The sequence below is a fragment of the Eptatretus burgeri genome, chromosome 14 (genome assembly GCF_056783735.1).
Source record: "Eptatretus burgeri isolate ZD-2024b chromosome 14, Ebu_testis_v1, whole genome shotgun sequence".
Lineage (NCBI taxonomy): Eukaryota > Metazoa > Chordata > Myxini > Myxiniformes > Myxinidae > Eptatretus > Eptatretus burgeri.
The window spans coordinates 69,749,104-69,775,814 of NC_140974.1; the positions used below are offsets into that span (position 1 = coordinate 69,749,104).

A 26,711-nucleotide genomic window follows, 5' to 3' on the forward strand; every position below is an offset into this window, starting at 1 on the left:
TAAGAACCAATGGTTGGAGTAGAAATCTAGCTTGTAAGGGGTGGGGAGTGGCACTGACCCAGTCATTATTCTTAGAATAAAAAAAAATTTCTTATAAAAATAAAATAAACCATACTACAGAGCTGTGACTTCCACCGAGCAATTTTTCTTGGTGGGGGATGGAGGGGCTCGGATCTGATGTGGAGGAAACGAGTCCCCACTCACTTTAACCACTGGTCATTTCGCGATTATTGACAGACATTGAACGATTCAGAATTGTTCTTGCAACATGAGTGCTCCATTTCTAAAACCCACACTTTTTTTCTGACCTTTAGTGCTGCGAGACAAAGAAAACGGACGACAGGTGCGAGAGCTGCTGACTGCATTGCATTCGGTCGCCTGTCACCTCGTGCGGGATGTGGGGAAGTCCGTCCTTGTCGGGAACATAAATGTCTGGGCTGAGCGTCTGGAGAGCCTTCACCGCTGGAATATGAGGCTTGCTGATCTCCAAATCAAGCAGGTAATTTACTTTGGGTCATACTCGAGAACTTCAACAATGAACTGGAACGGCACTCGGTCGAGCGGATACCTCCGCCAGGTTGAACAGTTTACGTTTTGTATCCCACTGATAGGTCTGGATGGGCATCCAGACCTGAACCAATATCTCATCGCCTTGTTTGAGTCACCTAATCAACTCATCCACTAAGTTTCGTCCGAATCTGTCTGCAGCTTTTTTGAGATATCCTGCTCATAGCCAAACAAGCACACAGACAGTGGTGAAAACATAACCTCCGCTCACCTTCGGTGGCGCAGGTAACAATGAAGATTGGATGAACTGAAGATTAACAATATAAAAATGTTGGGGTCAAACAAGCACGGAATGTACACAATCATATTTGAGAAAGTCAACAAGCAAAACAAGGTCTTACGTCACTTTTTTGTCCAAAAAGGGACCATTCGTACATCCACTACTCGTGTGGTGCTGGAGATAAATGATGGAGGAGGCATGGAGGATGAGAATTGGTTTAAATGAAAGTGTGATTGCTGTCTTGGTATCAGCTCCTGCACTTTAAACAAATTGACCAGGTAATTCTCTTTTCATGTGAACACTCTTCTTCGTGTACAAAGGGAAATCGATTCGATGTATTGTATCATCCCACGGGATGGTGCACATGTCGCGCGGTTACCTTTGAGCTGTCTCGACTGGGTTTGATCCCCAACCTAACTGTAAGCTGTCGGTTTAATAAATGATAAGGACAAGGATGGGGACATAGCAAGGAATTGATACATATAGCATGACAAGATGGAAACCTGCCGCTGTGCTTTTAACGAGACAAAGACAGACTCGACACGTGGAAGAGCTAATGCTCGTACACTGAACTGATTTTGACATATCAGGGTGAAAGGAAAAGTAGAAAGAGGTGGGAAACACCAACAGCAGAGTTGAAGGACAAAATAGAGAGAGACTTAGACAATGGGTGTGGGGAGGAATGGGTGTAGGAGAGGACGCATGGACAAGATGGATACAGAAGGAAACTTTCAGGAGGGAAAACTGGAAATTTGGAAGGGGGAGGGTTTGGGGTAGAGTGGGGGAGGGGGTGGGGTTAACGAGGTTGAAAAGATCATGGTTTTGGATTGGAGACGATCTGAGATGGTGGTGAACCGCTGTCTTCAAGAAACTGGAAGGAAGAATGAGATTGAAAAGAATGTGGAAGTTGGTTCCACAGGTGGAAAAAAAGAGGAAAGAATGAGTAGAGGTGAGCAGTGATCCTGGATTTAGGTAGTTTCACAAGAAGGGGGTTGATGGTGGACCGTGTGTGCCCTGCAGAAACTTGGGGGGAGAGGGCGTGGTGGGAGGTGAGGGGGGACAAAGCGGTGGACTGTTCAAAAAAATTGAGAATGAAATTCTCTTCCTGGTATTGGCTGCAGAACAATCCTACAGAGATATTGAGGGCTGTAGCTCTGCTAAACTAATGCGTAACAGGTGGAGCACGTGCACCTGCTTATCCAGAAGAACCTTTCACAAATTTAATTTTTTTTTTGGCTGCTCTCAGAACTGTTTTGTGTACCATTTCCTGTTGGTCAGGATGCATGGAGCAATAGCTGGTGTGGCACTTGCTTCCTGGTACCCATTACAGTAATGCGGTCAGTTCCATACATATACGGAATAACCTCAGGGCAATCTTTCTCTCTTTTACAACTTTTTAAGGAACTTTCTTTCATGAAGATCCTAAATTATAGGAGCAAAGAGCTCATAAATAAAGCAAAATCAGAGCAGCAGCCTTTTTCGCTCACCGTATGTGTTCAAAAGTAAATAAACAAAGCATTAACAAATCTATTATACAAACTGAAGTCGGTCTCTGTCCGTGCGAAACCGTGGATTAAAAACAAATACACTCTAATTTACGAACAAGAAAACGATGCGCCTCGAACGCGTTGCAGAGTACGGAACATACAGTACAGTCCAAGTGTCCAAAGCATCATGGAACGTTCCTGAAACTGAAACAGTGGGTAATAAAATGGCCACGAGGAGAAAATTATTATTTATCCGTGTCATTTACCTGGATATTTTACCGAGAAAAACAAATGGTCACTTTTATTTCGCGTATGATGGACCCTGGGTCACGTATGATGAGCTTGTATGCTAAATATCAACAGAACATCATTGTTTATTCTTCACTCCTCTTTTGCTTTCTTACTCCAGCAGAAGGAGGAACGGGGGACAAGCCTCACAGATCTACCATCTGATATGCAGATGGAAATTTTTCGACGGTTGCCTGATGGTCTGGACATCAATAACCTGGGTCAGACTTCGATGCAATTTCACACCATGAGCCAGGATCATCTACTTTGGAGGAAACTTTGTCAGTACCATTTCACTGAGCGTCAGGTAGGTTACACGGACTGTTTGGCTCCTTGGTAACCCTGTCAATAGCTTAAAAAAGACTTTTCCATCACATTGCTGAGTTATTCTGGTTTGATCATTCATGTCGAGTGAACTTTATGGTGAACTCGCAGTTCCGGAAACGGTTAACCTTGAACGAGGATGGCCAGCTGGATTGGCAGACAATGTACTTCAAGCTGCAGCGCTGTTACCCACAACGGGAGGAATACAGCGACACTCCTCGCTTCTGCCGCCACTGCCACATGCTTTTCTGGCAGGTGAGGGTTCAGCCAACTCACGTCAAGTGCAACTTTCCGTCGTAGCAAAATCTGCCAACTGTGCCACCAAAAGCTCATCGAGTCGTCTGTTAGAAACGGGCAAAATACGAGGCATATCAAAAACTGGGATCGCTTCACCGTATTTTCAGCCTCTTGTGTTGAACACATGCTTTACCACGCACCTTACCTGTCTGTATGTGCATGTCTACATTTGTATGAGTTTGTTTGGGGGGTTTTTTAATTTAAATTTTCAAATCAGCAAAATTTCCCATATTTTTTTTTTGGGGGGGGGGGAGGGGGTGGTAACCACTAACCACCCTGACAATGGTTTTGCATTTACTGGAAAGGTTAATCAAAATATTGAGCAGATTCACAACTTTGATGGTTGAAAATAAAAAAAAACTTCAAATGTATGAATGAGCAAGAAGCCAAACTTTCTAACTACAGTGAGAATGGTAAAAGTAGTGTGTCCGGTGAATTTTAGTCGTCGCTGGTCTCGCACATGAAAAACGGATCTTAGTCCAAGCAACACCGACACAACACCCAACCAAGAAAGACAATCGAGTCATTGCACGACTTGCCTTCCACACTTTCCACATCTGCCGTTACCCCCTTCCTCTATCATCATGTTAATTTCAGTTTTACTGACCCAACCATTATTCATTCATTTGTGTGCTGCACATGGGGCTGCTGGTTTGCGTCGTTGCTGGGAACGTGGCTGTGCCAATGATTCTGTAGATTAGAGCAGGAAGTTAGGATTTTTAATACGAGTTCCTCACAAGGAATGCCAAAGCAAGAGCAGGCCACGAGGCCCATCAAAGTCTGTGCATGATTTCCAACTAGATTGCTGTATGTCCGTGCTCTATCGTTTTATAATGTTGAGTGTCAAGCAAGGAGAACGAGGCTGATCCTGAAAACGTATCCCTCCCCAAGAAACAAAATCAAAGGCGTAAACCAACTGGCAGTACCAGTGTTGCAATACAGCTGCGGGATAATAAACTGCCCACAATCAGAATTCAACAAGTAAGACATCAAAGCAAGGAAATTCCTCATTATCCACACAAATCAATGCATCCCGAGAATGTAGCTGCCGAAACTCGTAAAAAACAAACAAACCAACAAAAAATACAGGTGTATACGCACAGGGACAACCAGGTATGGAGAGTAATCCACTGGAACATCTGCAAAAACTTCAATATCCCAGTCTCGGAAGAATATAATAGAAGCACTGACTCAAAGCGATCGTTGAAAATGAGGACGTAACGCTCACGTACGACATGACCATCCCATCAAACGTGGACGTACAAAACAAAGCGTTGCAACAGGAAATCCTACTTAGGTACAAAAAGGAAAATAAGTTATTGCTAATGTATGTGTCAGCACCAAGTGACTAAGTCTGAATAACGCAGCAATCGGAAAACGACCGGATATGAGAAATGAACTCAAAAGAACATGGAGGTTGAAGAGCAGTGACATTGTGCTAGTGATGGTTGGAGCATCGGGAGGAATAAAGAAGAACGTCACTGAAATCTATAAAACTATACAGGTGGATACTTCAAGTCTTGGGAGGACTCAATATACGCAATGTGTATATTTTGAGAAGTGTCTGTTTTTGTGCTTGTTTGACTTATTTGCACTCATAAACTGCTGGATGGAATGAGTTGAAAACTGGTGGTTGGACTCGGGGTTTACCTGGGAAGGTTTTAGACGAGAGAGAAATTTAATAACCCCGGGTTCAAGGTTAGGGGACGCAAAATATTTATTTAAATATGTATCGTGTAGCGCCGCTGTCAGTGTGAGGGGATATTACAAGCCATTTTAATGGATATTACAAGCCACTAGATACAAGCCACTAAGTATCACACTGTTCGTGCGTTTGTTTTCCTTCTATACACTCCTGAACTGCTGAATGGAATGAATTGAAAAATGGTGGTTGTACTCGCAGTGTCGACCGTGGGATTTTAGGATGAAAATTTTCATAGTCTCAGAATTGGGAACATTATGAGAACTGAACTGATGGACGAAATGAGTTTAAAACTGGTAGTTGAACAGTCTCAGGGATGGGGTGGGGAGGGGGGGTGGTTTTGGGTGGGGAGAGGACCCTAATTCTCTCTCTGAAATGTGTATCGTATACAGTAGTGCCGCCATAAACATCACAAAGTGGTAGAAGTAACCCGTCAGTAAAGAATGGTTCTTTGTTCGTGAAAATAATTATTGTAAAAATGTCAGGCTTTGCCAATGGGTGGATTTTGGCCTTTATGCCTTAAAATTGGTTGATATTGTTGTGGTGATGACTTTGAGAGGGTAACTTTGCATAGTATAGTGGTTGTTATTTCCAATATTGCATGTTTTAGCTTAGGTGTTTGGTAATTTAATTTGATACAGAATATGTGTCATTTTATCTACAGAAAGATGCCCTATACCCCCAATGAAAGATGTCCTCCAATGTTTGTGTCTAAAACTGCCATCCATTGATGCCCCTTATTAATGTCTTATCTTTGTAATCTATCTTTGAAGCACCTGACAGGCCATCAGGTGCCAAGTTTAGGCGGAAGAGCCACCATGACGCAAAAGCTTGCCAAAAGCGCTGAGTGACAGGTTGGGAGGGGGAATGCCCAACCCACGAACTGAGTAGGGGCCAATAGTGGCCAAGCATGGATGGGCTCGTGATATTGAGGTTGAGCGCAAGGGCTGTTAATATAAATAGGGCTGATTCAAACAGTGGGATGTCAGACGCATCTCGAGCTTACAGGGGAAGCTGCACAAGCGGCTGCAACTGGATTTCTCCCCAAACGACACCTATACCTCCACAACTCCAATCGCACTCCCATCCCACCCCCACCCCCATCCTCCTCTTGAGCTGGGTTCAGTTAGCCACACCAACTCTTTTCTTTCCAGGGAGTATCTCCTCTAGGGACTCACTATGTCCTGCCGGGATGCAGTCCTGGTATTTCCAGTCTTGTCTTTTATTCTGTGCTTTACTCCTGCGGTATGTCTGAGGCCTTAAGGATGTAGATAATTAAGGAAATGCCGTTCATTCGTTGAGTCATGGGCACGTATGGGTTTGGGTGTAAATAACTGTATTGCTTCTTAATTTGTATTCCTGTGCTTTTGTTCAAATACATGATACAAACCACTTGGTCTCTGGGTGAATTTAGGTGTCTTGATCACTAGTATAACTAGAATGGCACTTGGCAGAGTGCATACCTTCACCAGGCTGAACAGTTTATGTTTTGTATCCCACTGATAGGCCGGATCCGCATCTGGACCATTCGTCTTTGTGACACAACAAAATCTAATCGCCTTTTTCTTCTCACCTATTGTGATGCGGTACGGCGGGATTCGGACCAGGCAACTGGATGAACCTGGAGGCTGCAGCAATATTAAGTGGAAAATTTTCAAATTGAAATATCTTCCCCTTGTTGATTCCATTGGAAAAGCAATCAGGGTTGTTTTTGGTGGATTTCATATGAATTGTTAATTAAAACATTAAAAACAAAATTTAATTAGATTTTCAAAAATTATTTTAAATCAGTCTGTAATCTTGTCTTTTTGTGAAAGTATTTTACAACTGTGGGATATACCCATCAAGGATGGTTGATGGAATGAACAGTATGGGATTTCGGGATTTGATAGGATGGGAGGAACACAACAATCTTCATCATCATTATCTTCTGACAAAATTGTGGTGGAAGCACAACCCACGAAGCTGATATACCTGTGAAGAATGGGTGATGGGATGGGATTTGATAGATCGGTACAACCAAATAACAATGATCCTTTGACGGAATTACACCAGAAGCATTACCCATCTGAATGTCAAGTCGTCATTCAGCACGGCGAACACATTGAGAAAGTTTTACTTTTGATTCAGCCAAACGGAATAAATGTCGGAGTATTAAGTAAATATAAATTGAGATTCCTGAAGCAGAATTGTAAATCATTCTTAATTATGTTTACAAAGATTGGTGACTGTGGACGAAGCTGTGAGAGAGGAGGGAGGAAACACAGGGACAGACAGACACCATCATTTTAGTTAGGCCTGTGTATAAATTGTGTTTTATACTTCAATTCACAATATTATGTTTGTTGTTATCTATCAAATAGTTTTATTATCTCGTGAAGAACCCGTCCTTATGTATGCGATAATTCCCCCAGAATTGATGTATTTTAGAATGACTTGTAATACCCAAAGGGAATGGCATGATGTCAGACATATTTACATATAGAGAACCGGTGATCCGCCTATCCAACTCTGCCCTACCCTGAATCCCCCAAGACTATGAATTTTTTGATACCTTCATACCACCCCGAGTAAAACCACGAGTTTTCAACTCATTCCGTCTGGCAGTTCATAGCAGTTGACTGATACCATGAGGGCCCTGTTACACCTTGACGTTTTAGCCAGTGTATGGCAAGGTCTCAAAATGTATGTAAAACGCTGGCGTACGCTGAACTATTGATGGTTTTTTAAGTTTTGGGCGTATAATAATGTGTTGGACGTATGCATAACATATTAGTAACATACACAGAATGTTTCAATCACATATAGATAACTTATACCAACGAATGCTGAGCGTGTTGTCGGCGTTCACAACCTATGCCCAACGATAGTCTAACTTATGCATAGCGCGGCAGTGTATCGCCGACGATCACGTGGCATAGCCTATTAATAGGCTGCGGCTCGACGATTCATATCATAACCGCACTAGACATCGAAGTGTCAACATCACCGTCATACTGAAGAAAAAAAAAAACCCAGGGAGTCTGGAACACTGACACTAACCATTACCTTGACATGTTTCGACTTATGAGTAACGTGTGTTGACGTGTGTCAACGATCGCGTAACATGCCTACAACTTATGGCCAGCATATGCGGAACGTGTGAGTCATATGTCGAAAAATTTCAAGCATGGAAAATTTGTCTAACACCTCAGCGTACAAAGACGTATGCCAGCGTACAAAGACCTATGCCAGCGTACAAAGACCTATGCCAGCATGCTCTTAGCGTATACAAACTTACCCATAACGTATTCGACGTGTGCCAGCGTTTTAGCCAAATTTTGCATACGTCAGGCATACGCTGGCTAAATCGTCAAGGTGTGACAGGGCCTTGAGCACTTTAGAGAATGTAAGTTTACAGAATTGTTTTAATGTATTATATAATATGCTCTTTGCATCCACTGATGTTGAAGACGTAACAGCGGCGAATGATCCATGTTGTTTCAGGACACAGGACACCCTTGTACAGCCAACAATGCGGAAGAAATGTGCGTCGCACTGTCCCCACAAGCCTTCATTAACCTTTTCAGATTTTAAATTTAACGAACTATGTGAAAGTCGTTTTTTTTTATTTTTTTTTTACATCGAGAGGATGAATTATTTGAGAAGGAAGCTTTCACCTGCAGTAAGTGCTAAAGATTGTTCAAATGAAATGCAAATGATGGTGAAGAGTTCGGGTGATGCCGAGCTTGATGCAGTCTATTGCTATAAAGATACGACTGCTCGCCGGTGTTGTAAAAAGGAAATTGTACGTTGAAGAGATGAGATGTTTATTTTTGAAATTTGAACGTGCTCCCATTACTTTCCGTGTACTGGCAGGATAGCTTCGAACTGTGTGCACTCACGTATGAGCCGTCCAGTCTACGTTATAATCTCCACCCAGGGATAAACTGCCACCATGGTGTTTTACACGCACAGCGATATATCAATATGTCTGCCAGCATTGGCTGATCATAGACTTTTAAGATCCCACAATCAATGCCTTTCATGAAGACTTATCACCGGTATTTTTTTTGATTTGAGATTCACTAAAAATGGTTTAAAAAAGGTTACAAGATGAATCGTAAAGTAGAGTTAAGATTGTATTGATAAAGATGGGAATAAATGAGAAACTCTAATTGGAAACTTGTAGAAGAGTATACTGTATAGAGCTTATAATAATGTTGATCGGTTGTATGACGTGGTTGTGTGGTTTTAATGAAGAAAAAAACAATTTTGATTTCGGATGTTTGAAATGTTTTTTTGTTTGTTTGTTTGTTTATTTATAACTTCAGCTCAACTGGTTGGGGTGAGCAAATCGTTTATTACAAATGAAGTTTGTTCAGCACATACTTGATAAAAGAACAGGAATTTGAATGTATTGTATGGATGGCAAAGCATTATGAATCATTATTATTATTATTATTATTATTATTATTATAATTATTGTTTAAACCAGTCATTTCTCACAGGTATATTGAAGATCTCTCTTTGTTTCTTGATTACATTCTGCTCATCAAAGATATATTACAAGAGACTGTTCAAAATGTTCTCCAAATGAGATATTCATAAAAGTTCAACAAAATCAAATGTAGTTATCCAGTCCGACTTCTGGTGACGTTCATCGTTGATTTCTCCAAAGTTTTGTTTTCTGCGCCCTGTCGTGTCCAAACTATGACCGTTTCTGTTTTATCATCAGCGTTTCCTCTGTACGTGTTGGTCGAATTTCTTCAAGCACCGATTTGTTTGTTATTCTTGCATTTTGTGGAATTTTTGGCTTATCTGGAATTTAAATTTCAGATAAGGTATTGTCATCGCGCACCGTCTGTCCATTTCCTATTTCAATTTTTTCCGGCCGAACTACTGAACCGATCCGGCTGAAATTTGGCAGCAACGTTCCTCCCTTGACTTTAGTAACAGGAATTACAAATCTAGTTCTGGTCACATGACTTTACATCGGTCAAAATGGCCGACTTAGTAAATTCCTTCAAAAAACATCTTCTCTGGATCCACCAGTTAGAATGCTACCAAATTTGGGTACTACCAAATACCAAAACCACATTTCAAAACTGTCAACAATCTTCTTTTCTTTCTTCACTGTCCACGACTCGCATCGAAACCATCCACACCTGGGGGAGTATTGGCCGATTGCACAGAACTTCTCCATCTTCTATTGATAAGAATGTAGTCAATTTGATTTGTGCGTTGCACATCAAGTGAAGTCCATGTGTACAGTCTTCCATTTTTGAAACAAAACAATGGTCATTAGTGTTCTCTTAAAAAGAACTTCGCCTCACTGAGAAGGAGGTCATTTGGCCCATCAAAGCCCGCACTCAAGTTGCGAACTTACGGTTGATTGTCCTTGCTCTATCCCTTTTAAATGAGCATCACGCAAGGAAGCAGCACATACCATTTTTTAAGTGTTTGGTAAGACTTGGCTGGGGTTCAGACTATGCCACTGAATCTGGTTAAATACCAAGGTTGTAAAAAGTTTTTTGTGTTTTTTTTTTTTACACAATACATAGGTGAATATAATTGGTGAGAAAAATATTTCAAATCATGTACATGTACAGAAGGAAACGCAGACACAGAGTGCTCGGCCTGTGTCATGTCCTCGTTCGCGATAACCGAGGGACACAACACTATGCCTGTACCCCTTTGTTTTTGAACTAACTACAATTCTACATTGAAACGATGCACATATACAATAATCGGACATCTCAACTCAATCACACCAGCCCATTCTTACGCTACCCACCATTCGTGTCAATATCCTTAAATAATGTGCAATACTTGGACAATGGAATTTGTTTAAAAAAAAACAAACCTTGTTTCCTGGACCATTGCGATAACCTCTTCCTGACAACATTTCGAATGCCCCTCGTATTAACTATGATGGAGAGAGGGGCAGCATTTTAATCTATCAAACCGGAATCTCATACAACATATTATATGATTGATGGGCTGTTTTATTCTTTTTTTGTAACATATGGTTTAATCTTACAAACGAGTCATTGATTTGCATCCTTGGTTTTGTATTTGATCATCAAATCGCCTGCTTACATATCATCGGATGCGCTCTTAAAGCGATGTAATCTGCGATTGAAAATGGCGTTTCATGCACATCTTGAGAAATAACGTCCGCACCTTGATTGTGAGCTCACTTTGCATTGTGAGCTACGATGATTAGTTTTATTGTATTTTGTACAAATGGTGTCATGACTTTTACACAATGCACTTTTTCAAGGGATTTTTTTTTTTTTTTTTAAGAATACAGTTTTGTACTGTTTAATAAAGAGTTGGACAATGAAATAATAACTGCCTATGTCTCTCCTTGCAGGCTGGCTAAGGTTGATTTTCTGGGAAGGATAAATGATCACGTGACGATGGAGCTAGTGTGCTCCTGTACAGCATTGTATCGGCAGCACTCGATGGCAGAACGAGATTTGAGGCAAAGCACGGCTTGCTTGCAAAGTCTTGTGTTAAAAAAAATTCAGTGAACCCTCGCTTAACGTTGGAGTTACGTTCTTGAAAAAGTGCTGCTTTAACTTAAACGACTTTAAGTAAATCAAATTTCCCCAAAAGGATTCATGTAAATTTGGGGTAGGGGAATTAGGATCCAGGCAAAAAAGTTTTTATCGTCAGACAAAATCCATTATTTACATATCGAGGAGAATTTTAAAGTAATTTTAAACAAACAATTGAATATCATTATGTCTAAATTGCTTTTCTTCATTATCTCTCGTTGCTTCAGATCTTCATTGGTTCGCTCTTCTCCATGTGATTGCAGAGGTTTTGGAACGTCGTTTCTTCCACCTCATTAAAACCCGCTTTATTGGCCGAGCCGAGGATAACTTTCTTCATGGCAGGAACAACATCTTTAAATCTTTTCAAATCATTGACACATTCAGGCCAAGACTACCTCGACACACCATTCGTGCACACCCGAGGAACTCCAGCCCAGGACTCACCGATGTTATCGATGCACTTGAGGATGTTTCCATCAGTTTAACATACAAACATGTGGAAGCTAGTCAAGTGGATCACTACGAGTCAAATATCTGAGATCGTAGAGGGTGACGCAACCACGGATGTTATCAACTCTCAACTCGGTGTATATGAGGCCGAAATGGTACATACTCTAGGTGGGCTTATACACCGGTATTTACGGAATGGTACATACCGGAGTTTTATTAAAACAAGGAAAATCATTAGTTTGGTACAAAATTCGAGGTAAAACGACTTTATAACGGAACGGTGGGCGACTTTAAACGATTATGTTCTCTAATAGATCAGCGACTGAATAACGCAACAATGTTAAACGAGGACTTACTGCAGTGGAATGGTAGAAGGTATATAAATAAATAATTGAAGGTGGGATGTTCGTAGTGGTGAGGGTAAAGTGTACATAAAGTAAGTAAATAATTCAAGGTGGTGTGTCAGTAGTGGAATGGTAGAAGGTACGTAAATAAACCATTCAAACTAGGATTTTGGTCGTGGTGGTGGTAAAATGTATCCAAATAAATAAATGAAACAAATTTGTGTGTTGGTGGTGATGTTAAAGTGTATATAAATAAATAATAGTTCCCATAAGCATATGCATTCCTGGTCTATTGGCTCCATTTGCAGTATATGGTAATATATATATATATATATATATATATATATATATATATATATATATATATATATATATATATATATGTTTTTTAAATTCCCCAAAAAGGGATATAAAATCGTTTGTCCCATGACTTTGGCTTCGATCCCAAAATAACTTCACTTGCCTTATGCCCAGATATTACAAAGTAGGAACACGTATGAAAGAAATGTATGCAATCATTTTGGAGTAGAGACTGCACGGACAGACGAGCCCAGTCAGTCTGATGGCGGTTATGGAATAAAAGCTTTAATTTTGTACAGAAACGTTCCCTGCTGTTCCTGATTTTTGCAAAAGCTGCTGAACCTCATGGACTCCTTTTCCCTGGTTTTACTGAAATTCCAACATTATATATATATATATATATATATATATATATATATATATATATATATATATATATATATATATATATATATATATATATATATATATACAGTATATATGAAACAGAATTACCATGGATGTGAAAAAGTGCATTCGTTTGATGAATATTCCCAAGTTCCAGGTGGATCAGTTAATGATGAGCCATCCAAGCATTTTGGAAAGCAATGACAGGTTGGACAGGAAGTGTAATAGACCTAAAGGTGAAGCTCAGGCCAACGCAAGGAAGGTGACTGCCACGGAATGATGATGTTATTGGTTTCTGGTGAAGATTATGATTACATACACGTACTCTCGCACACATTGCCTCTGAGCTGCTGATGTGATTGGAATTGCATGATGGAAAGTGTAAATCCATGCAACTCCCTAGAGATTTCAAAATGATTTCAGGAATTTATGAAATGCACATACATCAAAGGTACATTATGAGGGGGTGTGTGGCTGGTGATGAAAGAAAAATCAAAACACTGAGTAGTTACATTCCCAGGACCAATGACAATAATGAACATCGAGGAGAATGTTTTCGAAAGGAAAATTTACACAAGAACATTTATCATCAATTCGGGACACCGCATCGTTGGACATAATCAGCCAAACCATCACAAACGACAACTTACATAAACGTTTATTCCTACAGTGAAGATGCCTTGTTGGGGAAGCCTTTGTCACCTGCACATGACACACACACACACACACACACACACACACACACACACACACACACACACACACACACACACACACACACACACACACACACACACCCGTTATGTGTTCCATCCCATGCATGGTAATATTGCTATCCTGTGCCCCGTGCAGTGGGAGAAAGGGTTTTGCAATCGTGTGTGTGTGTGTGTGTGTGTGTGTGTGTGTGTGTGTGTGTGTGTGTGTGTGTGTGTGTGTCCAGGCTCTAACATTTTTACCATTTGAGTTTTTGACATCAATTTTTTAACAGACTATTATTATGAGAATATGCAGAATGCAAATTAATAAAATGTATTTTTTTTTGCTGTTTCTTTCGTCAAGTTTAGTTTGAGTGCACAGTGGACGGCAGACAGTCTTTACATTTTGAGATGCTTTCCAGTTGTTGTCTTTTTTTACACACTTTGATCTCAAAGTATTTTTAATTTTTCACCACCAAGCCAAACGACTGTTTGGTACAATGGTCACAAATTCATCCATTCATTCATTCACGTACAGCACAGGACTGCGGGTTTGCATCATTTCTGGGAATATGGCTGTTGCTGATGCAGTGCTCCATGTAGGTCAGTACAATAATTTGTAATTTGTTTGTGGTTCCGATGATAACTCGAGCCCTCATGTACATTGTTTTGTTCCAACTCCAGAGCGGCCCACATGGAGCTTACCGTGTGAAAAAGATATTCGAAATCTGTTTTGTTGTCAGACAATCGGAATGCACTCTCGAAACAACTATATCGGCATACGGATCAAAATCGCCTGTTTTAATAATTTCCAAATTGAGTGGAAATTTTTCAGAGTAAATAAGTTAAAATATTATGGGAATAAAATACTGTACACTACTTAGGGGTCTGGTCGTCTTCTTGTCTTTTTTCCTGTGCAGCACAAGGCTGTGAGTAGCATCATTGACCAAGGGTGTGGCAATGCTGCTGATGCAGTGCTCCTGTAGGTTTTAGCAGGAGTTGGGAATTTGGCCAGGATGCTGGGGATAGCTCACCTACTCTTCACGAAGGACACCACAAAGGGATCTTCAATGTCCACCTACTAATTCCTGCAGATGTGACACCCAGTTTAACGTCCATTTGAGGGACGGCACACACATTGATCACACTGCCTGTGAAACACCAGGATGACAGTTCATAGCTGGGTTCATAGTTCATATGAACTGGCTAGACATTTGCTAGTTCATAGCTGGCTAGACATTTTAGAGTGAGTGTGCGCCCCTTTCAGCTATTCTGCATGGAATGGGGATGCATGGCTTTGTAGCCACTAATAACACTTTTCAATTATCTCTTCAACTCGTTGTTCACTTTACTCATTCTAATCCTTTAATTTATTTTGCCTTCCAAACTCCAGGGATTTCCCCATATAGAACAGAGCTGCAGTTGCCATATTCAACGCTCGCATTGTGGGAGCTTAGGCCTTCTTGGAAATTATTTCCGTTGCCATCACTGAAGTTACACTTCAGGGATATTCGTTAATCTTTTCTTCACTCAATATAATTGTTGGAACAGTAGAAAACGTTAAGGTTAATGCTTTGGGACTTTCACATGTTCTTGTGTAAATGTGGAGAAGATTGAAGCGTAGGCTTCCTTCAATAAAGATGCTTATTCACCTCATTATAAAAAAAAGAATCGCTAATTTCTTCACATTTTCAGATTTCACTCCGGATTTCAAACCTCGTTTAGTCCACCAGATCTGATCCTCAAATCCGAAATCATATTTCCATGATATACTTTAATTAGTCCATGAGAGTAGATCATGTTTCCAAGGTAAAGCATTTTTAGTCGGCCGAATCAAAATGGTGGCTAATACCCCTGCGAGGTGAAGTTGGGCTGACCAAAGATAAGCCTTTCATGCAGGTATGAAGGTAAGCTATTAATTATCTTCAACAGGGGTGTTTTAATTTATCCAAATGCAGTACCCAGTTTTCATTCATACACTCCCTTGGAGCTCCTTTCGTATGCATGCAAAGTTTGGGGTCACTAAGTTTCATGGTATTGGAGTTATGGAGGACACATACACACTCACACACACTCACATTTATTATTATACATGAACATTTGCTCATATATTCATATTCCACATACATTGGAAAAATTTGAGTTCATTTCAGGTCATTTGGTCTCACCTTCTCTGCCTATCATTCCACGTAAGCCAATATCACCAGGTTTCCCCACAGGTCCTCTTGTTCCAGGGATTCCTATTCTTCCACTATCACCTGTGTGGATGTTATAAGGAGGGACCATATGTTATAGATAGAGGGATGATGTTATAAGAACTTTTAGAACTTTTAGGTAACTTTTAGAATCGCATTTCATTCCTAATAACTAATCAACATGCTTACTATATATAGTCTTTGGAGTATGTATGTGGTTTCATAATAATCTTGAATATAGCAGAAAGATGAACATTTTCATCAAGTGATCTCAAAATGAGATGTTGTTGGTTCATGGCAAATGTATCAGTTATGGGAGGAAAGTGCCTTCCCACCGCCACTGTATGTTTAACTAGAAAGCACAGTAGTATAGTCTGGTTGCCTATTTTGGGAGAGTTGTCTCCAAATGTGAAATTGTTCTGATACTGCAGGTTTCCAAATGCACTAATTCTGTAATCTTAACATTATCCACATCAAAAAAAAAACACTACCTTCAGTACTTACATCACAATTTGTACACACAGGAGCAAATGCCTTAAAATTTACGTCAATATTCATTTATACACTGAACTCTCCGTCATATTGTTTTAAAGATCTCCACTTTACCATACACTAATTAACCATACAAATTATACTTGTATTTTCATTATTCTTCCATCACCTCATTCATATTACATTTCATGATTGTATTTTTTTTTTACGTCACAGGTCTACAAGAGATTCCCAATGCTGTTATTCTTGTTGTTCTTGTTTTTGTCGTTGTTGTTCTTTTTGGGGGTCAATTTTTGAAATGTGTACTCATTGGTCTGACAGCTGCCGGACAACACCCACATTTGTCGATGGACTCCACCCACCGTAGTGCCCAGACAAAATGATATGGCTGCCATCTTGGTTTCCTGGCAAGCCTAACACATTAGGTATGTAGGCCTCTGCTCATTATACACTGCGCGTTTGTTGTATCAGATTTCAATTGGCTTTGTTTGAGTCGAGTATTAATCATGGAGGTACTCCAAAAAATAATATGGCATAGGTAAAGCCGAGAAGCGAACGTAGAATTCTTCTTACATTCGATGCTGCAATTTCCGGTTACTTTGGCCTGGATTCAGGATCAGCGATCAAATAATGTAAATCACGATTAAAAATTCTTTTTTGATGATGTGGGAGATATCTTTATTATAAAATTAGGTAGACTTAAAACTGCGAGAGTATTTACTCCCTAGTTTTGTTAATTTTTTCGTGATAAAGGTGTAATTGGGGATGCTTTAGATCAAATTAATTATTTGTGCATTTCTATAACCGTGATAACACTACTGCATATTACCTCAACATTACCTTCACAACAACAACCACACCGCCTAGAACAGGATCTCATCTGAAAAAATAAATATTACCTCATCATTACCTTCACAACAACTACACCACCTAGAACAGGATCTCATCTAAAAAAATTAATATTACCTCAACATTATACCTCAACATTACCTTCACAACAACTACACCACCTAGAACAGGATCTCATCTAAAAAAATTAATATTACCTCAACATTATACCTCCGCATTACCTTCACAATGACAACTACACCGCCGAGAACAGGATCTCATATGAAGAAATAAATATTACCTCAACATTATACCTCAACATTACCTTCACAACAACAACTACACCGCCTAGAACAGGATCTCATCTAAAAAAATAAATATTACCTCAACATTATACCTCAACATTACCTTCACAACAACAACTACACCGCCTAGAACAGGATCTCATCTAAAAAAATAAATATTACATCAACATTATACCTCAACATTACCTTCACAACAACAACTACACCGCCTAGAACAGGATCTCATCTAAAAAAATTAATATTACCTCAACATTATACCTCCGCATTACCTTCACAATGACAACTACACCGCCGAGAACAGGATCTCATATGAAAAAATAAATATTACCTCAACATTATACCTCAACATTACCTTCACAACAACAACTACACCACCTAGAACAGGATCTCATCTAAAAAAATAAATATTATCTCAACATTATACCTCAACATTACCTTCACAACGCCAACTACACCGCCTAGAACAGGATCTCATATGAAAAAATAAATATTACCTCAACATTATACCTCAACATTACCTTCACAACAACAACTACACCACCTAGAACAGGATCTCATCTAAAAAAAATTAATATTACCTCAACATTATACCTCCGCATTACCTTCACAACGACAACTACACCGCCGAGAACAGGATCTCATATGAAAAAATAAATATTACCTCAACATTATACCTCAAAATTACCTTCACAACAACAACTACACCACCTAGAACAGGATCTCATCTAAAAAAATTAATATTACCTCAACATTATACCTCAACATTACCTTCACAACAACCACTACACCGCCAAGAACAGGATCTCATCTGAAAAAATAAATATTATCTCAACATTATATCTCAACATTACCTTCACAACGACAACTACACCGCCTAGAACAGGATCTCATCTAAAAAATTAATATTACCTCAACATTATACCTCAACATTACCTTCACAACAACAACCACACCGCCTAGAACAGGATGTCATCTAAAAAATTAATATTACCTCAACATTACCTTCACAACGACAACTACACCGCCTAGAACAGGATCTCATCTAAAAAAATAAATATTGCCTCAACATTATATTCAACATTACCTTCACAACGACAACTACACCGCCTAGAACAGGATCTCATCTAAAAAAATAAATATTACCTCAGCATTATACCTCAACATTACCTTCACAATGACAACTACACCGCTGAGAACAGGATCTTCTTCTTCTTCTTTCGGCTGCTTCCGTTAGGGGTCGCCACAGCGGATCATCCGTATGATCCGCATAGTGATTTGGCACATGTTTTACGCCGGATGCCCTTCCTGACGCAACCCTGGTCGCCTCTTATGACACAGGGATATGGTACACCTATTTTAACCGGAGTATACACCGGCCCAGTATACTTGTACTCATTTGGCCGACCTTGGAAGGATGACAGGCTGAGTCAACCCCCTGGTGTATTAATTCAGTGGCCCAACGGGGCTTGAACTCAGGACCTTTTGGATCCCAAGCCGCTGCCCTAACCACTGCGCCAACACCAGGATCCACTGAGAACAGGATCTCATCTAAAAAAATAAATATTACCTCTACATTATACCTCAACATGACCTTCACAACGACAACTACACCGCCGAGAACAGGATCTCATCTAAAAAAAATTAATATTACCTCAACATTATACCTCAACATTACCTTCACAATGACAACTACACCTCTGAGAACAGGATCTCATCTAAAAAAATAAATATTACCTCAACATTATACTCAACATAACCTTCACAACGACAACTACACCGCCAAGAACAGGATCTCATCTGAAAAAAATAAATATTACCTCAACATTATACCTCAACATTACCTTCTCAACAACAATGACACCATCTAGAACAGGATCTCATCTAAAAAATTAATATTACCTCAACATTATACCTCAACATTACCTTCACAACAACAACCACACCGCCTAGAACAGGATGTCACCTAAAAATTAATATTACCTCAACATTACCTTCACAACGACAACTACACCGCCTAGAACAGGATCTCCTCTAAAAAAAAAAATATTACCTCAACACTATACCTCAATATTACCTTCACAACGACAACTACACCGCCTTGAACAGGATCTCCTCTAAAAAAAAAATATTACCTCAACACTATACCTCAATATTACCTTCACAACAACAACTACACCGCCTTGAACAGGATCTCATCTAAAAAAATAAATATTACCTCAACATTATACCTCAACATTACCTTCACAATGACAACTACACCGCCTAGAACAGGATCTCATCTGAAAAAATAAATATTACCTCAACATTATACTCAACATTACCTTCACAACAACAACTACACCGCCGAGAACAGGATGTCATCTAAAAAATTAATATTACCTCAACATTATACCTCAACATTACCTTCATAACAACAACCACACCGCCTAGAACAGGATGTCATCTAAAAAATTAATATTACCTCAACATTATACCTCAACATTACCTTCACAATGACAACTACACCGCCTAGAACAGGATCTCCTCTAAAAAAATAAATATTACCTCAACACTATACCTCAACATTACCTTCACAACAACAACTACACTGCCGAGAACAGGATCTCATCTAATAAAATAAATATTACCTCAACATTATACCTCAACATTACCTTCACAACAACAACTACACCGCCAAGAACAGGATCTCATCTAAAAAAATAAATATTACCTCAACATTACCTTCACAACAACAACTATACCGCCGAGAACAGGATCTCATCTAAAAAAATTAAGCCTAGAAGCGAACGTAGAATTCTTCTTACATTCGCTTCTGACTTTACCTATAACTTGTTCACAACTGTATACGCAATTTCCGGTTACTTCGGCCTGGATTCGGGATCAGCGATCAAATAATGTAAATCACGATTAAAAATTATTTTTTGATGATGCGGGAGATATCTTTATTAAAATCAGTGGAGGAAATATCCACCATGTCTGATATTTGGGTCTTTCATGTTTCCGACGATGCCTTTATCTCCTGGCATGCATCATTCCCCATGACAAAAACCGGAAGCAAAAAAAAAACCGGAAGCAAAAGGGTCATAGCCAACGACACGGATTCCAAATTGCCAGGGTATTGTGTTGTTGTTGCTGTTGTTGTTTCCTATTCTCTCATGTGCACGCGTTAAGTCTGAAGCTCACTACGTTCGCTATAATCATATATTGAATAAAAATTATTAGTAATGTTTAATGAAGCCCGTACATGCCTTCCTAAAAAAAATAAGTGCCTCTTACTTTGGATAGGAGCTTATATGGAAAGTGGCACACATTTTGTGGGTTTCATCCATTTTCTTTCTTTAAACCTGTGGACCCATTTTAGTATCGTTAAAACCTGCATTGGATGGAAAGTACGAACAATTTCAAAAACACAATGTTTAGTTTCCATTCCACTCGCATGGATTTACAAACAAAGTGACAGATCTGTAGCAATCTCCATCCGATATGTAAGGCACCACTCCAGTCTGACTCTATTGGCTGGGTGACGTTCTCAGCTTTACCCAACTGACCAATTCCTTTAATCCTCACCTGTATGCATCATCACTTCCTCTCGTCTACCATTTGTCGTCACCCCCAAATCAATCGGTTGGCCTATTTGTTTTCCAATTCGCTCTCCGACTTCTTACTCTGATATTTATCGGTGCTTTCAAGTGTTTTGAATGGTAGGATTTGATTCGGATTGTTTTCGTTCGTACAGAAGGTGTCCACAAATTACTGTTCCAAATTCAAACCATAATAAAAATATGAATCAAATGAGATACAATGATGCGGTTTGATGCTTGTGAATATACAAACATTTCTCAAAGTTTTATTGTCAAGATCATCATATCGCATTCATCGCCATTTATCATCACTTGGTCTCTATACACCAGGCAACACTGCTCTTTATGGTGGGGATGCTATTTGCAGTAAATGTGACGTCACACATAACAGGTTAAAAATTGGAAACGAAAAAAGTAAGTAAAACGTTGATAAATGTTATGTATGTATGTATGTATGTATGTATGTATGTATGTATGTATGTATGTTGTCTCACTTGGAACTTGACTGATTAGTCAACATATCGAATAGCATTTTTATCACGTTTGGTTAACCCTTTGCATGCTCCATTGTTTACAGTTGCATGGTTCCCTGTTGCTTAAAGAGCAGGTTGTGGGTCACCAAACATGTTCTGAAAATTTATCAATATGATTATATGTGCATTAAATAGTTCGATGCAAACAATCGTGGTTGCCCAACTATTGGGAAAATTAATGAAATTTAACTCCGAAGTTGTTATTTCTCGAGGCTGTTGAAAAAAACAGCCGCGTGCCATATATGGATGGTGACGTCACGTTCTCCAAAACAAAGCAGACACTCACTCGCTCATTGAAGAAGTGTCCAGTTCAGCGGGCCGTTCTTTCGCTTTTTTGAGCTTGCAACTGTCTATATTATCCTTTTTTATTTTGAATTATTGTAGAACAAAGTTATTTGGATATTTGTACATCATGCCTCGTACGCGTGTCGTCATGTTTTGCGAAAATGGCTGGAAAACGGGTAATCGCTCCCACCGATTCCCGAAGGAATCAAACATTCGCCGGCAGTGGATAAGATTTGTACAAACAAAACGGGCGAATTTTCCCCCAAAGAAAATGGGTAAAGAGGACCCTTTGGATCGACTTGTCATTTATGGTGGCCATTTCACAGCCGAGGATTGCAAAGGCAAAAACACATCTGATCACCAACCACTCTGTGAATATGAGTTGTTGGTTGACAAGTTCTCCAGATACTGCTCTGTCACAGAATCAATTGTTGAGTTTAAGTGAGAAAACCTTGAAAAAACACATAAATAAACTTTCTGAAAAACACAAGCATGAAAAGATTTCTCAACAAATCAACTTATTGTTGATTAAATTATTTTTTTTAACAGCATCAGCAAATTCGGCTATTTCATTTCAATTGTAAAAAATTGATCAATTTTCCACTTTTTTTCTAAATTTGGTAGAATATTTCCCAATGAGGCTAAACATGTTTTGGTATTTATATGCCACAACAGTCTCCTGAAAGTTGGGTTTTGTTCTGACTGTTCACTTTCGCTGGGGTCAAGCTCAGCTGTCAGAAAGACGTCAACGCCAAAGCTACGGTGTATAATATATTTGGGTCCATTATTGATTCATTCTATTTCTGACTCTTGAGTTACTCGAGTGTTAAAAATTATTATATCAAGTCACAGATGAATCAAACTTTACATTATTTTATGCATCGAACAAGAAAATGAAAATCTACAAACCAATCTGTCTGGTGGAGTCTGTCAGTGTGAACTGCCGGGCAGTCAGTCCTGTCACTTGGACATGAAATAGGCCATTTTCTGGCACTTTCAAGTGGCTCACATATATATGGCTCAGGGTCAGAAACTCCATCGTATAAATTCATCATCCTCCGACTCGTTCTCGGCAATATCGGAATGAAAACACTCAATTTCATCGCCGCTGAAATCACTCTCCGATTCGCATCTCGTCATTGTTCACACGCTGTTTCCGAATGTTCACGAAGTTTTCGGAGAACGTGACGTCATAGCATCTTCGGTAAATTCCGGTCTGTTTTTCGATCACTGACAAAAGTTTTGACTTAAAAGTTAATTTTAGCATATTTTGAGTTTCAAATGGAAGAAAATAATTGCCCAACGATGATTAATGTGATTACAACCTTCGAATCACGCGAAGTCATCAGCGACCCAAAACCTGCTCTTTAATTAAAAAAAATTCATAGGGCTGTGAATTTCAAGTGGCATTTGCAAAAAAAACATAACTTGGGTGTCAAGTTAGACGAATAACCAAAATTAAAACAAAAAAATTTGTTTCAATTTTTTTATCTCGTCGCAAATCTGTGACCGCAGCACGCAAAGGGTGAAAAAAAACCCCCTGCTTTTGATTCCTACCAATCCGTTTTTGTGGCCTTTAACTTACCATGTAAGTAGGAGGTCTGTGTGACTTCCTGTTTCCAGGCAGAACCTCACCTTGTTAATTGTACTATCATCTTACAAAATTATATAAATTGCTCTATGTGCACCATTCGACAAAGTTATATGAACAAGATCCTCATTATAATTCAATAAATTTCCCTAAATCAGTCTAACGAAGCACTTGCAGCAATAAAAATTAATATATTTTGTTACTAATTACACATGTGAGTTCTTATAACCTGAATAAATTTTGGCGTGAATTGGACTATTGTGAGTATCTAGTCTACACTTGGACTACTAGTTGAAGAATCCATCTTTGACTTCATTATATGTGGAGATGTCTATACAGTTTATAAAATCCAGTGTGAAAATTCCATAAAGTCCATAACTTATTTAACCACTCAGGTACCCAATAACAATGAAATGATCAAATTTTCCCAGAGACTAAATAAAGGGGAAAATAATTAATATGTTCCTATCACGAGATATGCTCATTGTGGTAGTTTTGCACTCATACCAGATAGCAAACATATCTATTTCGTTTTAATGACAATGTTGTTGTTTTTGTTGTTTTTGTTCAAATGCAAATTGACAACTTCTCATTTACCTGTTTCTCCATTTTCTCCTTTGCTGCCTGTCCATCCATTCAGGCCAAAATCTCCAGGTTCTCCCTTTCCTCCTTTGGGACCAGACAGTCCTGCAGGTTGGCAAAGATTGTTATTGTTGTTTGCTGATCTGCCGAGGGCACATTCTCTGCTGCAGAAGCAATCTCATGGCGACCATTATACTGGGTCGTTTTCCATTGCCTGCACAGCCGACGCTAGGGTAGGAACTTGGAACATAGATAGGATGCCAAAGATAACTCCTAGCGAAAGACACTATAGGTCTTTAATGTCCACCAGCCATCACTGCTGGAAAATGGGTCTCCAGCTCAAGGTCCCATCCGATGTACGGTGCATTAATCAACGGAAGTGCATGGGGGCAATTTTGTCCATGGGGCAAACCCCAAAAACTTGGACATTGAAAAATTTCAACTCTGGGAATAAAGTAGTCAAGCATGAGGTCTCACAACTTATGAACTGTTGGATCTGTTCTCTTCTTGTGTATGGCAGCTTGGCTTCCAGGTAGCTCCCACTTCTTGGAAGCATGGCTGTGCTGCTGATGCTGTGCCCCTGCACCAGTACACTGGCATCCCTCTCACTGACCTCGGAAGGATGACAGGCTGAGTCAACTCCACATGGTGTTAATTCAGCAGCCAACAAGGCTCAAAGTCAGGACCATAAGATCCTAAGCCAGCCACCCTAACCATTAAACCAACACTAGGCTAACTGTTGGATGAAAGTTCGTGAAATTTTGAACATGAATAAAGGGACACTTGTTGAGACTTAGAAGTTACCCACAGCCACATAATTAGGGACCTAGCAAAAATGAGAGACACCGTAAAAGTGGACTTTTGAAAAAACATCAGTTTTTCAGGTGCTTTAATTTTAGAAGAAAATTGGCTGAACTAGAGGGGGAGCACTCGGTAGAGTGCAAAACCTCCGCCGCCAATACTGCTGGGTCACTTAAGTGAACCTGATATCCTATTCATTGTAGGTCAAAACGGATCAGACTCTACTGAACCACGATTGAATAAACAAAACTAGATCGACACGCATGTAGAAATGCCAAAAAAATAAAATCGAAATTTTTTTGAAAAAAAAGTTGCAATATTTTTTTTTTCTCCAACAAATTTTTTGGGGGGTTGGAAATCAATTAAAACTTGTAGAAATGCAAAAACAAAAATTCAAATATATTTCAAATAAAATCGAAATTTTTTTGAAAAAACTTGCAAAATTTTCGAAGTTTTTTTTTTTGGACCAAGTCCAAAATCTAATGGCATGATCCTTGGATCATACCTAATCCCCCCACCAAGTTTCGTCGAAATCCGTCCAGGAGTTTTTCCGTAATACTGTTCACAAACAAACAAACAAACAGATAGGGGTGAAAACAGTAACCTCCATCCATCTTCGATGGCGGAGGTTAACCAGAGGGGGAGCACTCGGTAGAGTGCAAAACCTCCGCCGCCAATACTGCTAGGTCACTCAAGTGAACCTGATATCCTATTCATTCAATTTGACGTCAACAGTGCTCATAGAGTTATAGTTTGCAACTTTCCCTTTTACTTTTAACTTTTGCATACTCAATTCATTCGTCATAACTAGATTCCTTGAGACAGAAATTGATTTTACATGGGTATATCCACCTGAAGTTCCAAAATCAGCAGAATTATAATTTTGGCATGTTTTTTTTTTCTTGGAAATCACTTATAACATGTAGAAATGCAAAATAAAACGGGAGGGGGAGCACTTGGGAGAGTGCAAAACCTCCGCCGCCAATACTGCTGGTCACTCAGATGAACCTTATATCTTATTCATTAAATATGATGTCAACAGTGCTGACAGAGTTATAGTTCTTTTCTCCAAGTTTTTTTTTGGGGGGGGGGTGGGGTTGGAAATCACTTAAAACATGTAGAGATGCAAAAAAAAAATTTTTTTCTCTAACAATTTTTTTTAGGGGGTTGGAAATAACTTAAAACATGTAGAAATGCAAAAAAAAATTCTCTAACAATTTTTTTTTTTTGGGGGGGGGGTTGGAAATCACTTAAAACATGTAGAAATAAAAAAAAATTCTCTAACAATTTTTTTTGGGGGGGGTAACAATCTTTTTGGGGGGGGATTGGAAATCACTTAAAACATGTAGAAATGCAAAAAAAAAAAATTTTCTCCAACAATTTTTTTTGGAGGGGGGGGGAGACCAAGTCCAAAATTTAATGGCATGATCCTTGGACCATACCTACCCCCCCCACCAAGTTTCGTTGAAATCCGTCGAGGAGTTTTTCCGTAATACTGTTCACAAACAAACAAATAAACAAACAAACAAACAAACAGAAAGGGGTGAAAACTAACCTCCAACCATCTTCGAAGATGGCGGAGGTTAAGAATCGAAATTTTGTTGAAAAAAAGTTGCAAATTTTTTTTTCTCTCTAACAATTTTTTTTTGGGGGGGGAGGGGTTGGAAATAACTTAAAACATGTAGAAATGCAAAAAAAAAAAAAATTCAAATATTTTTTTCAAATTGGCCGCCATAGCGGCCATATTGGATTTTGGACCAAGTCCAAAATCTAATGGCATGATCCTTAGACCAGACCTAACCCCCCCACCAAGTTTCATCGAAATCCGTCAAGGAGTTTTTCCGTAATACAATTCACAAACAAACAAACAAACAGAAAGGGGTGAAAACAGTAAACTCCGATCTTCGATGGC

At 39.3% G+C, this 26,711-nt stretch overlaps 2 protein-coding genes across 9 annotated transcripts in view; one reads left to right on the top strand and one right to left on the bottom strand.

Annotated features, from left to right (window-relative positions):
* The window catches only part of LOC147013553 (F-box only protein 32-like), a 31,789-nt gene extending 21,060 nt beyond the window's left edge, over positions 1 to 10,729 (top strand). For 2 of the 3 annotated variants that reach the window (XM_085855435.1, XM_085855437.1), the window contains 4 exons: positions 315 to 499; positions 2,684 to 2,869; positions 2,998 to 3,141; positions 8,372 to 10,729. In XM_085855435.1, coding sequence (XP_085711561.1) covers positions 315 to 499; positions 2,684 to 2,869; positions 2,998 to 3,141; positions 8,372 to 8,461 — 605 coding nt within the window. In that variant the 3' untranslated portion in view covers positions 8,462 to 10,729. The remainder of the gene's footprint in view (positions 1 to 314; positions 500 to 2,683; positions 2,870 to 2,997; positions 3,142 to 8,371) is intronic. The other variant, XM_085855436.1, reaches the window with a different exon arrangement.
* LOC147013554 (uncharacterized) overlaps positions 1 to 26,711 on the bottom strand; it is a 73,609-nt gene that overhangs the window by 17,794 nt on the left and 29,104 nt on the right. For 3 of the 6 annotated variants that reach the window (XM_085855443.1, XM_085855442.1, XM_085855441.1), the window contains exons 7-9: positions 24,014 to 24,103; positions 15,775 to 15,864; positions 13,562 to 13,613 (exon numbers count right to left, since the gene is read on the bottom strand). In XM_085855443.1, the coding sequence (XP_085711569.1) occupies positions 13,576 to 13,613; positions 15,775 to 15,864; positions 24,014 to 24,103 (218 nt within the window). In that variant the 3' untranslated portion in view covers positions 13,562 to 13,575. Of the gene's footprint in view, positions 1 to 10,713; positions 13,614 to 15,774; positions 15,865 to 24,013; positions 24,104 to 26,711 lie in introns of those variants that run through there. The other 3 variants (XM_085855439.1, XM_085855438.1, XM_085855440.1) reach the window with 2 other exon arrangements.